This window comes from Astatotilapia calliptera, chromosome 10 (assembly GCF_900246225.1).
Source record: "Astatotilapia calliptera chromosome 10, fAstCal1.2, whole genome shotgun sequence".
In the NCBI taxonomy this organism is placed as follows: Eukaryota; Metazoa; Chordata; class Actinopteri; order Cichliformes; family Cichlidae; genus Astatotilapia; species Astatotilapia calliptera.
Window position 1 is genome coordinate 7470991 of NC_039311.1, and position 14595 is coordinate 7485585.

General features: G+C 40.1%; 1 protein-coding gene across 1 annotated transcript; it reads right to left on the reverse strand.

Annotated features, from left to right (window-relative positions):
* Positions 1-1348: 1348 nt before the first annotated feature.
* On the reverse strand, positions 1349-10528 carry LOC113030610 (scavenger receptor cysteine-rich domain-containing group B protein). The gene is made up of 11 exons (XM_026182207.1): positions 10266-10528; positions 9416-9448; positions 8770-8808; positions 7989-8291; positions 7819-7887; positions 5265-5579; positions 4946-5014; positions 4555-4623; positions 4016-4330; positions 2034-2135; positions 1349-1926 (listed from the first exon to the last, which is right to left on the reverse strand). The coding sequence occupies exons 1-11, from the start codon at positions 10399-10401 to the stop codon at positions 1610-1612; spliced, it is 1767 nt and encodes a 588-aa protein (XP_026037992.1). The 5' UTR covers positions 10402-10528; the 3' UTR covers positions 1349-1609.
* Between the last annotated feature and the right edge of the window lie 4067 nt (positions 10529-14595).

Sequence of the window (14595 nt, forward strand, 5' to 3'; positions counted from 1 at the left end):
GGGGTGCAACGATACACAAAATTCACAGTTCGGTTCGGTTCGATACTTTGGTGTCACGGTTCGATATTTTTTTGATACAAAAAAAATGTTCATGCCTTTTTAATTTGTCATTTATTAAATTTTCACGGCACATTCCGCACCACATCTCTGTGCGTTCATCATTTGTTTGAAGCCAGCTCACTTCCTGCAACTACTTTTCCGAGAATACACGCTTCTTTTGTGGTTCGGACTCCTTCTGACATTTCTTTGGAGGTGGAGGAACATCACAGTAATTGCTTAAAGGAGCTTCTTCGACATCTTTAAGAGTTCTAAACAAATGTCTGTCCTCCTCCTGAAAATCTTATGTACGCAAACACGCGTTGAAATTTCTTATCTTGTTTATCTTTTTTATTTTGACAGCGAATGCGCACCTGCAGACCACTTATGTGCAGCCCTGGTTATTTAGCTTGTCATATTGCAGCCACAGAAATTCTTTTGTCCATGAAACCATAAAGCTGCACTTTCTTTTTGCCTTATAGTCTGATTTGTCATAACTTTTCCGTTTTGTGGTAAGCTTTTCTTTGGCTGTCACTTCTTCACCCTGACCTGTCTTATTTGGCTCAGCAGAACTAAAATATATATCCTGCTGCTTTTACACGCGCACTCACATAACGCTCAGCGATTCTCTGCGCGATCAACCTCTCACATGTTTAAGCTTGCTGTGGGAGAGTTCACTTGTCATGTTTGCATAGTAAGCTAACGATTGATAAGACTATGTCAGAGGAATTGGTGCGCAAATTATCATCACTCACCAATCAGTGCTGTCGCTCTCTATACACAGTTCGCGCGATTGCAAAGTGAAAGCAAAAAACCCAGCGCAAATTCAAACGCGATTTCAATATGTCACATATTGACAGTGGCTCACCGATGCCAATGACATAATTACCCAGCTACATTTCCGAAACAATGCAAAAGCATTGACATATATTTTTCCTTCCTACAATAGGCCGACGGGCAGGGCAGAGATAAATTTTGGTAGCCCGACTGGAACGGTTCAATATCAATATGAATATCATTGCACCCCTAATATATATATATATATATATATATATATATATATATATAAATAATTATGGAATAAAAGCACAGTTATTTCATGTATATACAAGCTATACCACATTTATTTATGTGTATTTCAGTGTTATAGATTATAGTATACAGTGTCATTTATGTTATATCATACATATTTGTGGATTGTGGAGCAGAGGCTGTTCTGTAAAAATAGCTTTAATCCACAGACTTCCTCAAGTATATTCCTTAAGTGAAAAATAACATGTACAGTATATATTTTAACAAAAACAGAAAGACAGACAGTTAAAAGCTTTACTTTTCTTCATTTATCAAACAATTGTGTACATTTTGTTTTACATAATATATTTATAAAGTGCTTAATAGGCTTATATAGTTATAGAATATAATCATGGAATGGCATATTAACTGTTACTTATGTTGGTGATGGTGGAATATTACTTCAGCAATGTGTCAGCTGTTATTTACATAATGTACACAAGTCCGAGGACGGTACACCCACATCCTAACACATGTTGGTGGGAGTGCGGTTCTGCTGAAATCATGATGGCGAGCAGGTGACACCAGCATCTTCAGAGTGGTCGCAGTTGTGTACATTCCAGGATATATGGGAGCAGCTCTGCAGGGATCTCTCAGTACCTCTGCACTTGAGGTTGTCTAGCAGGATTGTTCCCGTGCCGGGCCCAAAGTAAGCTTCTCCCCGAGCTGCTATGGCTTCACCGCAGCCCACTTGACGGCACACCACCTGGGCATCTGGGAGGTCCCAGGCATCATCGCACACTGTGCCCCATCCTGAATTCAAGTACATTTCCACTCGACCCTCACACCGGTGCTGGCCACCCACCAGTCTTACCAAACCTACATAAAAAACAATTCTTTTAAACTTTGAGCATTGATTGCTTCTGAGAATCAGTCCAGAGGAAGGTGACATTATTGTGAAATAACTGAGGGTATATGTGACTTACCTTCAGGTGGTTGTGTGGTGGTTGCGGTGGTGGTTGTTGGTATTGTTTCTGTTACTCTGAATTCACGCACACTTGCAAGATCAAAAAACTGGGGGTCAAAAGCTAAGGGGAAACAGAGAAGAGAGAATTATGTTCATGTATTCAAGGAATAGTCATTGAATATTAGGTCACAAAAGTAATATCACACTTATCTAACAGGGATTTTAATGACTTATAAGAAACCTGTTTGCTTCTTCTGTTCCTAGAAGCCAATAACCCAGACACAGACTTTGCAGAGGCAATTTCATCAAGATATTGCCTCTGCAAAGTCTGTTTATAACAGTCTGTTTATAACAGACTATGTTTTTGTAAAGATGTTTGCACAAATTACACCCCTTTATCTGTTCTAATTACTTACTAAAGGCAAAACTACTCAAAGCAACTGCTACTGTTAAAAAGAAACTGCATTAAAACATTTCCTGATTAATTTGGAACCAAGGATTTACAGTACATATAAAAGAGGATATTTGTGCTTTTGATTTAGCCTGAAAGAAGTCATATTTGGCATGGAGGCATTCAGTGACGCTGATGTGCCTTGACTCATCCACTGTTTTTCATGCTCTCTGGGCTGTTTCGTCCTCAAAGTACTATAGTCATGCATTGCAACTGGCCAGCCCAGCAGGGCGGGTGTAGATGACTAGATACATAGGTGGTATGGGCTTTTAGGGGAACTCATGAAGTTCCCGCAAAGCCAGAAGTCATTCATATGTTCATATGCAGTGTTGGGGAGTAACGGAATACATGTACCGCCGTTACGTATTTAAAATACAAGATATGAGTAACTGTATTCCTTTACAGTTACCATTTAAAAAGGTGGTATTCAGAATACAGTTACTTTGCTGAAATAAAGGGATTACACGGCGGTATTTTCCTGTTTCATATGTTTGGCTATGCCTAACTATAGCCTCTCTATTTTTGACAAAACACGCATTAAGATGCTCTAATGTCTGTGTCTCAATCTCGCGGCCCATGTCACACCTACTTGCGGCCCGCATAATGACGTGAAGAAATATTTTTAAAAATTATTCACAAAAATGATTTAATATGAAGGCAATAGGCAGAGTGTTACAGGCATCGCCCTAAAGAATGTAGCCTCATGGGCAGTGTAGTCCGTGCTGCAGGGAGAATCGACTGCCATACCCGTTATGTGTCTGTGAGCGAGGGAGGGAGAAAAAGGAGAGTCAAAAAGCATGAGCTGTCACCGACCAGAAGCGGGTGATGGAAGCATGCAAATATAATAATAACCACTGCAGCCAAAAAGAGTGCCTGACGAGCCCAGTTGTAAGTAAGCTATTAAGACTCGACTGTACACCTTTTTCGTGTTTTTCTCCAAAATAAAATATTCTATTGAAGCAGCCTTTCAATGCCTCTCTCTGTCTCTCGCTAGCAAGGTTGACCCAGACAACAAAGTAAAGCTAGTTTTCATCTACAAGCCTGACACGGAACCCAGAGGTCCCTTTACTACGGTTCAGAGCCGTGGACCTGTTTTATATACGTGTGAAACAGTTTTCTATACGAGATCGCTGCAAAAAGTGCAGCCTTACCTAATGTCCACCCTACTGTTACTCATTTTATATTAAGATTTTAAAAAAATCTAATCGGTATTGGTATGGTGAGTAACATTCAGTAAAAGTAATAATTCACACAGCAATAGTACATTCATGTAGTTGTAAAAAGCATGATAATATAATAGGTAATCCAAAGTATTCAGAATACGTTACTCTCATTGAGTAACATAATGGAATACGTTACGAAATACATTTTGGGGCATGTATTCTGTAATCTGTAGTGGAATACATTTTAAAAGTAACCTTCCCAACATTGTTCATATGACAATAGTACAGACATTACAGACATTTACCAAGTTCAGTATATGCACGTGCTATAAGTGTATGTTTAATGAAGCCTAGTTTAGTGCTGCGAGAAAATAAATAAGGTCTTACGTGCGCAGATAACTCCAGCATCCTCATGATGGCCACAGTTGTGCTGACCCCACCCCAGGTGGAAGCACTGGGATAGCTCTAGTTCAAATCCACTACATTCCACATTGTCCAGCAAGATTGGGCCTGAACCGTGGCCAAAGTAGGCATTGGACTTGGCTGCAATAGGTGCGCCACATCCAAGCTGCCTACACACTACTTTGGCATTGGGCATGTCCCAGTCATCATCACACACTGTCCCCCAAACATTTTTGTAGAGGACCTCTACACGACCCTGGCAGCTACTGTTGCCATTTACCACACGAATGGCTGACGTAACTGCAAGAGGCGAAACACACGGATGCGTTATTGCAATTTTAGACTAGAAATTCTTTTCTTTGTAGATTACATTGCTGATGGTGCACAGTGTTCAATACTAAAACGCACGCACGCACGCACGCACACACACACACACACACACACACACACACACACACACACACACACACACACACACACACACACACACACACTTAATTTTTATACATCAAACAGAATGCTACCTCTTGTTTGGGTGGTTGTTGTTGTTGTTGTAACTGTTGTTGTTGTGCTTGGTGACTTGGTGACTGGAACTTTTTGTGTAGTTGTAGGGGAAGACAAAAAATACAATTACTTGATACATGAATACACCAGACAACCCGTTTATGATGGCAGGGTTAGGTTATGGAACACATGCACCACTTTGTTTTGTGGCACTGTGGTGCAGCATGTATATGATCAACAGGAGAAGAATGGCTCACCCTGTTGGTCATATATCAAAATGCACATTTTGTTCCTATTATTAATTATTAACCCAGGACAACAAATGGAACAGGCTGGTGAACAGAAGCAATAATCAGACTGAGCTTGTTTGCACAAAGTTGAACATAGTGTGTAGTGAATGGTACGTTTTACCTTCAGTGTTCAATGTTCCCCACGGCCCTCTCTGGGCCCCTGTTGCTACTGGTGGTATAGTAGTGGACCCTAAAGTGGGTGAAAAATAAAATTTATACCAGTGCTTTATGAAATGCAACTAAATTCTGTGCAGACATTTTTGCTGTCCAGCTAAGATGAATCTGACTGATTTTCTGATACTTGCTAAATTTTTGCCATAAGTTTCACTTACATAGCATAACTTTCACTCTGGCAGGCTATCATGCTAAAGTGTAATTGTGAACTTAATATCTTAGTTGCAGGTGTGCTACTCATGCTAATGTGACAGTTCTAAGAGTACCGGTGCAGGTGACCCCAGCGTCCTCATGATGGCCACAGTTGTGTTTACCCCAACCCAGGCTCTTGCATTTAGTCAGGTCCTGCTCCGTGCCCTGGCAGTTGACGTTGTCCAGAAGAATTAGCCCGGTACCGTAGCCAAAGTAGGAGTTGGTGTGTGCAGAGACAGCACTGCCGCAGCCACTCTGTTGGCATACTACCTTGGCATTGTTGAGTACCCAGTCATCATCGCACACTGTCCCCCAGTTTCCCTGGTAGAAGATCTCGACTCGGCCCTGGCACGAGTTCTGTCCATTAATCAGACGGATGGTGCCATCTCCTAAAGTAAGCAGGAGAGGGAGGGATTTGTAGGCACTAATCTTGATAAAGCTTTTTCTTTACAGAGCATATTTTTATACTCTGTAAGTTTTTATTAGATTCTCTATGTATGTCATTTTGGGGGTATCAAAGGGAACAGCAGCTGCTGTGATTTGACACTGATACACAGAAAGAAGGCAATACAATGCACACTACAGAGTGCAGAGGAAAAACCAAAAGTGAAGCACTAAATTGACATCTAATATTGCACTAAGCACAGATGTTGTCATCATATGCCTCTTTGTGGACAGAAACAAGGAGACAATAGCCATTCTTATGTGTCCATCATTTAAGAAAGCCCTGAATTTGGAGGCCTTTACTCAATTCCCACAGGGTTACATAGTGGTTAATGGAAAAGTAGCTAGATACGTCAACTTGTTAACTAAATTCTTCTTCTTCTTCTTTTGGTCTCTCACAATTCTTTGGGGGATTATAAGAAAACACAAGAGGATGACTGCTACAAAGGCAAACCCAGCAAACAATAGGTATGGCCTGGAATTCATGAGGCCTTTGGGGCGTGTTCAAAAGTTTCCATTATCCCACAAGTCTTTGAAGGTGAACTGAAATAATATATTGCTTCAGTTCTATTTGTGTTCCTTGATTAATGAAGTTGTTCATTTTGTGAGTCTTCCCGCATTTTTGACTGAGCACAATGACAAAATAAACCATTGTTCATTCTTTAATGCAACCTGCCCTTGCATTTCGTGGCAACATCTGGCATACCACCTGTCAGCAACAATTTGATTAGGGCGTGAAAATCATCTAAAGAAAAACTGATCTGATGGTGAATTCTTTACAGTATACAACATAAATTAAAGGTGTTCCCTGTGGTCTGTGTCATACTTTGTTTGTTTATATATTACTTTTAAAATTTGTATTGCACTGATGTAAGTATATGAAAAACCTAATCTGCTTATTTAACAGCGAGGCAGTGCAGCATCTTTTGCTTAAAGCAATTTCATCAGTTTTGTCCCCTGAAGATTAACTCCACATACAGGTGTGGAGTTAATCTTCACACCTGTTGGTTTAGATGCTTAGACCTACGACAATAGATTGGCTTGGGTGCATTATGGTATGGAGAAAAACAAAAAACCCCTCACTGCTATGTAATCAAACATTCAATTTCAAATTCACACACATCTGCCAGCTGCACATCCAACCAAAACAGAGTAATATAAGCAGGCATGCTTATGGCCACCAGATGAATTCAATTTGTTGGTTTTAGTTCGTTCTCCCTTTGGGCTCGGAGTGTCATGGTCCATAGTTTTCTTTTGGGTTTAAGTATGCTTTAAGTTTGAGCAGTTTTTTGTTTCATTTGAACCTTTAGTCATCCCATGACCTGGGTTTTCTGTGTCATATATGTTTAGAGTTGTTGCTTTAATCTAGTTCTTTGTGCTATATTTTATGTTTTGTTTAGAGTTTGTTTTCTAGGCTTGTTACTATAATCTTTCTTTCAGTTTATGGTTATTGGTTATTCATATTATTCTTTGCTTTCAGTTTAACTTGAGTTTTTGTCTCTGTGCCCCGTTTGTCACTCGTGTCCTGCTTTACTTTGCAAGTTAGTTCTCTCCTGTATTTGGTATTAAGTTTTATATCCCCTGTGCTGTTATCATTCATGTGTTTCACCTGTTCTTTATTTTCCCCAGCTGTTGTTTTTTCCAGGATTAGTCCCTGGCATTTAAAGCCTCAGCTGGCCTTAGTTCTCTGTCGTGTCATGCTGTTTTTGTTCACTGTTTTTTTCCTGCATGGCTGCTTGTGAGTATTCCCTGGTTTTGGACTTTGTTGTTTGACACTTATTGGACTCCTGCTATGCTGGAATAGAGGTTATGGCTTTTGTTTTCTGCATTTGGGTCCACATCCATCATGAGAGAAGGACAAATAGCAAAAAGTGCAGTAAAACAGCAAATATGAACTGAAAGTCTCTACAAGACAGAGAGAAACTTCAGTTTTGAGGATCATTTTTCTGTAGGTAAATGATTATAATACAGTGAGTTAACACACTCACATACAAATGACTTTGTATAGACCTATGTATACAAATTAGTGCAGCTTTAATTTTTATATGAACAAAGTGTCAGTCATGACATATTTATTATATTAATTTTCATGTTTTGCTGGGTTAGGTATCTGTTTCAATAATCTATCTATCTATACACTGGCAGAAGACCAGTCTCATTTTCATAAAAGCAGAGGGCACTTACGTAAACCAGATATGGACTGGGGTGGTGTGCTGGGTTCCTCAAGACCTCTGAACCCCAGCAAGGTTGGTTCTAGCGGCCGAATGAAAAGAAAAGCAGCAATTTCATTATGTTTATTCCTTTTTTTCCTCCTCCCACTTGGGGTTTTATCCACTTAGAATTTTGTATTTTACCTCTGCAGGTGACACCCACATCTTCATAGTGGTAACAGTTGTGGATGCCCCACCCCAGACTACGGCACTGGCTGAGCTCCATTTCACTTCCTCTGCAGTCCACATTATCCAACATGATGAGCCCAGTGCCCTGTCCAAACTTAGAGCTGCTGGACACCGCCACAGCCACCCCGCATCCCAGCTGACGACACACGACATTTGCATCCACCATGTCCCAATCGTCATCACACACGGTGCCCCACGAGCCGTTGTATTGCACCTCCACTCTGCCCTCACACCTGCTCCGCCCATTCATCAGTTGTACTTCAGAGAGATGAGCAGAAAATATTTGTCAGGCTTTCTCTCTCAGAGGAGACATTTTGAAAACATGTGCTTCTGATATGAAGAAAAGAGACTGGCCAGGCTCTAATGTAATGACAGGTAATAGGAAAGAAAAAATTCCTCTGGGAAAAAAAAGTCTAATCCTAAATTAAGGCTATCAATAAGCCACATGACTCCTTGGAAGTGAGTGAAATGGATGCAGGAGGAGGATAGGAGGTTATATAGCAATTAAGTAGGGATTAGAGAAATGGAGAGCTGGGAAAGTGACCTTGTTTAAAGAGCCCCAGGCGCTGTGCTACCTTCTGTACTTTCTTTCACTGACATACAGCCAGACGCTGATAGGTTTTCATGACGTGACTAGGATGCAGATAATTTTTTCACCCCGAATGTTTTAGGCTGTTGCCAGATGGATGTGAATGTGTGGACTGGATGTGGAGGTCACTGTCTATTTCAAACTTACCTTGATACTCCGTCTTCACTGGGCTTTGCACGCCACTGTCTGAAAACAAAGGGAGGATTGGACATGTGAAAGAAAGTGAGAGTGTATGGTTAAATTATTTGATGAAAGGTGGTTTTTGTTGTTCTATAGTTACTGTACACTATATCTACTATATCTATTTTCCTGTAACATGAGAGACAGACTGAAATCACAACAGCAGGCCTGTTCAGACTGTACCAGATGCTACAGAAATATGTTAGCATCCTGCTGTAACTTTTGCAAATACTCTCATCAAGTACAGCTTACTTTATATTAAGCTGACTACATTGAAGCATTTTCATGCTTAAGTATATATATTGCTATGCAAAACACAAGGGGTCCATGTGCAACCCTGTGATGTGAGGCTACATCCCACAATGGATGGAGGACAGTCTATGCCCGAAGACTAATACAATATCTCAGATTTCTGCACCGAACAAAGACACTAAAGAGATAACCATTGCACCCAATGTGGGTCACTTCACGGGCTGGTCCCATGTGTTTGTGACTCTGAAACATGAACATACATGAAACCTAAGGTCTCATGCAGGGTTTGCATTTGTTTTCTGGAAGAGCGGATCGCAAGGAAATAGAAAAGTAAGTGGCGATTAACTTGGATGTTACTTACCGGGTAAAGCCCGTCTGCTTATTTTGATGTCCCCTGAAATTAAAGCACAAAATTAAAAGGTTAGTGAGGCACACGTTTCGTCATCTGTTGGCTCTGTCCAGAGACAAAAGCAGTTATGTGCTGTCAGCACATTTAAATAAGTTGCTGTGCCCACGTGTTGATTCAGTGAGTCAAATTGATCTTGTCTCACTTCAAAATCAACTGCAGGGCTTTTAACCAACTATTGCTGTGGAAACACTGGCCAGGTAGTGGCTGTGGACACAAAAGCACTCATCTACAGGGCGTTTACTTGCAAGTACACCAGGTTCTCGAGCATTATTAGTGCCTCGAATGTGCTTAAACAGTGGCACAGAAGAAATCATCTCATGTGTCACAAACTGGCTCAATTCATCTCCATGGCAACATTTTCTGTTTTGGGAGATGTCCCAAATCTCAAAGTGAATTCATGGATTAGACAGTATGTTGAAGGCACTCACTGAAAAAAAATAATCTAATGGAAGTGTACAGCATACTTAAGATTTTAGACTTCTTACAGCCACAGTCCAGCCTTTGGTTAGTGGGAATATGTCCCCTATGGGAAATGACATAATTTAATAAGCTGCTCTATCCAAAACTGGTCACCGAGAATCTGAAAGAAAAGCATAAACTCCTTAAGCTTTTCTTTTTGTCACATTGTAATGGACAACAATGCACAGCAATGATGATGCAGAACAAACATAATTTGTTGTCTACTATCACATGACATGAAGTAAAGCTTTCTGCATTATTACATTCAGGTAGCATCATGAGTGAACGGTCTTCCCTTATGTGCAGCAATTCATTGAACGTACTCCCATTTCCAAGCACTCACCAAATCTCAACAGAATGCTGACGGCTACCAAGACGAGGGTTCCCAGCAGAGAAACCAGGAGCCAGACGGCTGGGTTCCAGCACCTGCATTCACTCTCCACCACGCGCTGGCCTCGCATGGCTCCCTGACTGGCCATCCGCCTGCAAAACACAGATTCACACTCGCTCAGTCCCTCTAATTTGGTGTCCCGTAATGTTGAGATGTAACCAGTGGGCTACACTTTTCTACTACAACATTGCAGCCAGCTGTTTTTAATCTTGGTTCAGACAAGCCTAATTAGTAGTATTGGATTGTTTTCACTGATTAAGCCCGAAGCTGTTGGTATTGTATTGATGGTAGTCTGAGGTCAAGCCTGATAGAAGAGGACAGCTCAGACAAAAATCTTTCCCAGGAATCACATGACGCTGGTTGTTTCCTAAGTGACACAAAAAGGATGTGAGGAATCTCTGTTTTCATTCAAACAGCCACCCACGTTTCACAGATATCAGGACATGGCACCATCTATTAATGGTACTGCCAAAACAACAAGGAGAATATAGACAACAAAGTGTTGTGTTACATTGCAGTTTTGTAAGCACAAAATGGACACAGTGGTCAGATCTGGCAGCAGGATGACATCTGTTGCCCTCATAGTTGAAAGTGAGGAAGGTTAGCTTGTGACCATTATCAGCAGCTGGAGAAGTCTTGTGTTACAAGCACAGTTGGATACCTGTGTCATTTTTTCAAGGGGTTTTCCATCAGGCAGAGAATATTGGGATTCACCGACAAATCACTCAGTAATCATCGTCAGATAGTAATGTAACCAGATTCTAAATACCCTTCATTCTTCAGAACTGAGAAACTGAAATGAATGACATTTATTTAGTACCGCAAATTAATTAAAAGAAAAATGTATAAGGATGCACAGTAGTGGTGCAAAAAGGTTTAAAATTTTCAACATAAACTGCACAGTAGCATTATACTGAAAATCCAGTTCAAGTTTATTTATATCTCCTCCGCATCTAGTTGTAGTAGTAGTGGAGACTTCCTCATCATTAGTGTTATTATTTTTTCACCTTAAAAACTTAAACAAATTTAACAATAAAAACTGTTTTTACAAAATTTTAAAGGACTTAAAAAAATAAATCTCAGATGTGGCAATACAAAAACAAATTAAAAATCATATATGGAAATTAAAATTTAATTAATTTTTAAAACAAAGTTGTCAGATGGTTCAATAAACTCCCCATTTTTAAAATAATTCGTTGGCCATTATTCATTTCACAGTCCAGGCTTTAAAAACCAATCGCCTCAAGGTGTTTTATATTCTAACTTACAATACAATAAAATACAAAATGTTTTGCATAGTAGTATGCTTTATTAATATCAGTGCTGTTGTCTTTGAAGAAAAATAAATGCAAACAGCACATTACTGTGTTATGGTATGTTACAGTATAGTTTCAATCAAAATCGTGCCCTTTTACTTTTTAGAAAGTAGTAGTAGGAGACACCGGATTTTACTTTAATTTCACAGGAAAAATTATTATGGACAAAGACAAGGGCATTGCAAAAACTTCTAAAATCTGAGTGCTGTGAAACTTATTTGTTCCTTAAAAACAGGACTGGAAGGGAACACAGTTTTCAGCTAAGTATAGAAACACCAGCGAATTGTGTCGTAGATGCATTTAGCTTAGGCTGGACCTAAATTTCCTGAACTGCTCAAATCAGTTTCAGCCTGATCAGAAGGTTTGTGTTCTGTTTATATAATTCAAACATATAAATTTATTAAACACCCTGATCACTTTTTTTTTTAGTATCCAGTTCACTTTGATGTTATAGGACTGGCGTGTGAAGCCTGTTTTCATTTTGCAGACTCAATTCTTCATCAGTGATGAGGAATTTTGCAATTGCTCAATTCCAAATTTCTCATGGAGCTTTCAAGCAAAGAATCAAGAAGTGTTGTTAGAAGCATGTGGTTGTTTGTCTCTTTGCTCATGCAGAATCCCCCCTGACCTTACACAGGAATGTGTATTAGGGGATGATGAGGGGAGAATTTGATATTGGCCCCTCGAGATAGTGGACATTCCGGACCTAGGGGGCACAAAAAGACATTTCTGCTTTCTGTGGTCCCCATCGTCAGGCAAAAACGCTGCTTCCTGCAATCTGTCACTAGAAACCTCCAAAATGCTTAGGCACCTGATGACACTGTGGGGGCGCCTCTAGTCTCCTTGGAGAGCGTTAGGCAAAAAGACAAAGGCATGTGAGAGGGACATTAAAATATTTAGCAGCTCTACGGTATAAATATAACGTTTGGGGGCTCGCCGAGGCAAATTTAACACACCACTTTCGCAAGGCCATTTAGTGACAAGAAAGCGTAAAAGCAGAAACTATGGACTGACATGTTTTCATCCAGGTCAGTTCCATTTGCATTGTCTCCAAAGGTACAGTTCCAAAGGCCAGAAGCCCACAGAGAAGTCATTGTACATCCAATTGGGAGGTGGGGATTTTAACACCAGCGCAGCACTGGAGAACCACGGCTGTCTCATTTGCAGACTGTACCAACAAACCACTTGAAACTCTGGGACAAATGGCTCAGTTATGAGGGATGAAAAATAATCTAGTCCCCAATGTTATGTTTTTCAATACTCCATTCATGGTAGGATGTAGCGCAGATCCGCTGGGGAATAATGTTGCCTTTTGTGTCAGCTCTGCTTCCCCTCCCTTCTCACAGAAATAGCTGAAAGATCTCGGCCCCACAAAAATACCCCTTAATATCGGAGAAAAAGCAGAGAATAACACTGTCAGTCCCTTTAACGGAGACGTTTTTGTGCCATTGAAATAGAGAATTGGTGGGTTTTTCAACATATAATCTCACTGTAGATATTTAAAAAGTGATACTTTTGTAGTTTTTCTGACAAATTATGAAAGAAGAAAGAACTCTTAGAGAAAAGTACCTCAACAAATTTAACACTATATGATTTTAATGTTCTGAGATCAGTGTCAATGTACAGTGATACAGCAATGTACACTTATCGGTCACTTCAGTGACAGATAAAAGGTAGATTTAAAGACATTAACATCCACTGACTTGTCAAGTTCGATTCATGTAAAAATGGTCATAATGATCAAAGACAGCATTTGAAATAAAGCAATATAAACTCAGTATTTCATATAAAAAAATACATACCTGATGTAAAAAATTATCTTGCCCCACAACAAAAAATTAAATAAAAATAAAATTGGTTTCTTCCCGACAAAAGAAACCTACAAAAATGTCATCAGAGCACAAATAGCTGGCAACTTAATTCCAAAAGTCACACGGAATATACAGAAAGTTTGCGTAGAAATGGAGGCAGGGAGCTCAGAGTATCCAGCGCTACGTGTTTTAGGTCTTTCATCTCCTTAACCCTGCTTGACTATAAGTACCTGGATTCAGTGATAGAGATTACGTAAAACAATAAATACCAGAGCATTGTATGTTAATAGTCAAAGGCCCTGTACCTGTCTATGCTTAAAAGAACCAGGAGGGGCAAAAAAAAGACAAAGACAATGAAAGCTAACCCTTCACTGGTACCCCCGCATCTCCAGTTTCAGGTAGTGCTCTCAGAAGGTGTGGTCCTACTCATCCCTGCACACACTTGCAGAGAGGGACAAGGCTCTGGCTTAGGTCCTGTGTGTGTATGTAGGACTCTCCCACACAGAGGTGCTCTAAAACAGGAGAGCTGCGGGATTTTGAGGCAATTATTCCCACTGAAAGCTGATGACTGACAAATAAGTGAAAGCATAAGGCACAGCACTCTTTACCTTCTTGTATGCATGACGGTAAAAACAAGCCTGTTTGTTTGCTACAAAGGCATAACTTATGTGCAGTGTGGAACTTAGATGAATGTTCTGGGTAAAGATTATGTAAAAGCTTCTTTTTTCTTTTTCCCCCCACAAATTACTGCCTACCTTCCTTAATCTAATATCTAACACTCCAAGTGAGTTGGCTAAGGTGACTCTGTGATTATATTTCGGATACAGAAAATATTTTGTAACTACTGCTGTTATATGAGTATTGACAAGGAAATGCCCGGAGCCTCTGAATCATAGAGCAGGTTAACAAATTACTGCCAAAGACTAATTCCTTCCTGAGGTGCAGAGAAACATGTTGGCTGTTCATAGCCTTTGTCTGTGATTTCAAGGACTAATTCAGGGCTCCTTCCTTGAGTGGCACCCAAAACAGTGGCTTAACAAAAATATAAGGATTAAGTTACACCAGGCTAACTTTCCAAACTTCTCAGAGACGACAAAGAAACAATCACCATACACACAGAGCAAGTCTACATATTTTGAGGTGACCAACTGCTTT

Coding starts and splice junctions, on each gene's coding strand:
- LOC113030610 (XM_026182207.1), bottom strand. CDS start 10,401: ATGGCCAGTCAGGGAGCCATGCGAGGCCAGCGCGTGGTGGAGAGTGAA. Junction 5,580..7,818: donor CCAGTCCATATCTGGTTTAC/GTAAGTGCCCTC, acceptor TGCTTACTTTAG/GAGATGGCACCATCCGTCTG. Junction 5,015..5,264: donor CGCTGGGGTCACCTGCACCG/GTACTCTTAGAA, acceptor CACCCACTTTAG/GGTCCACTACTATACCACCA.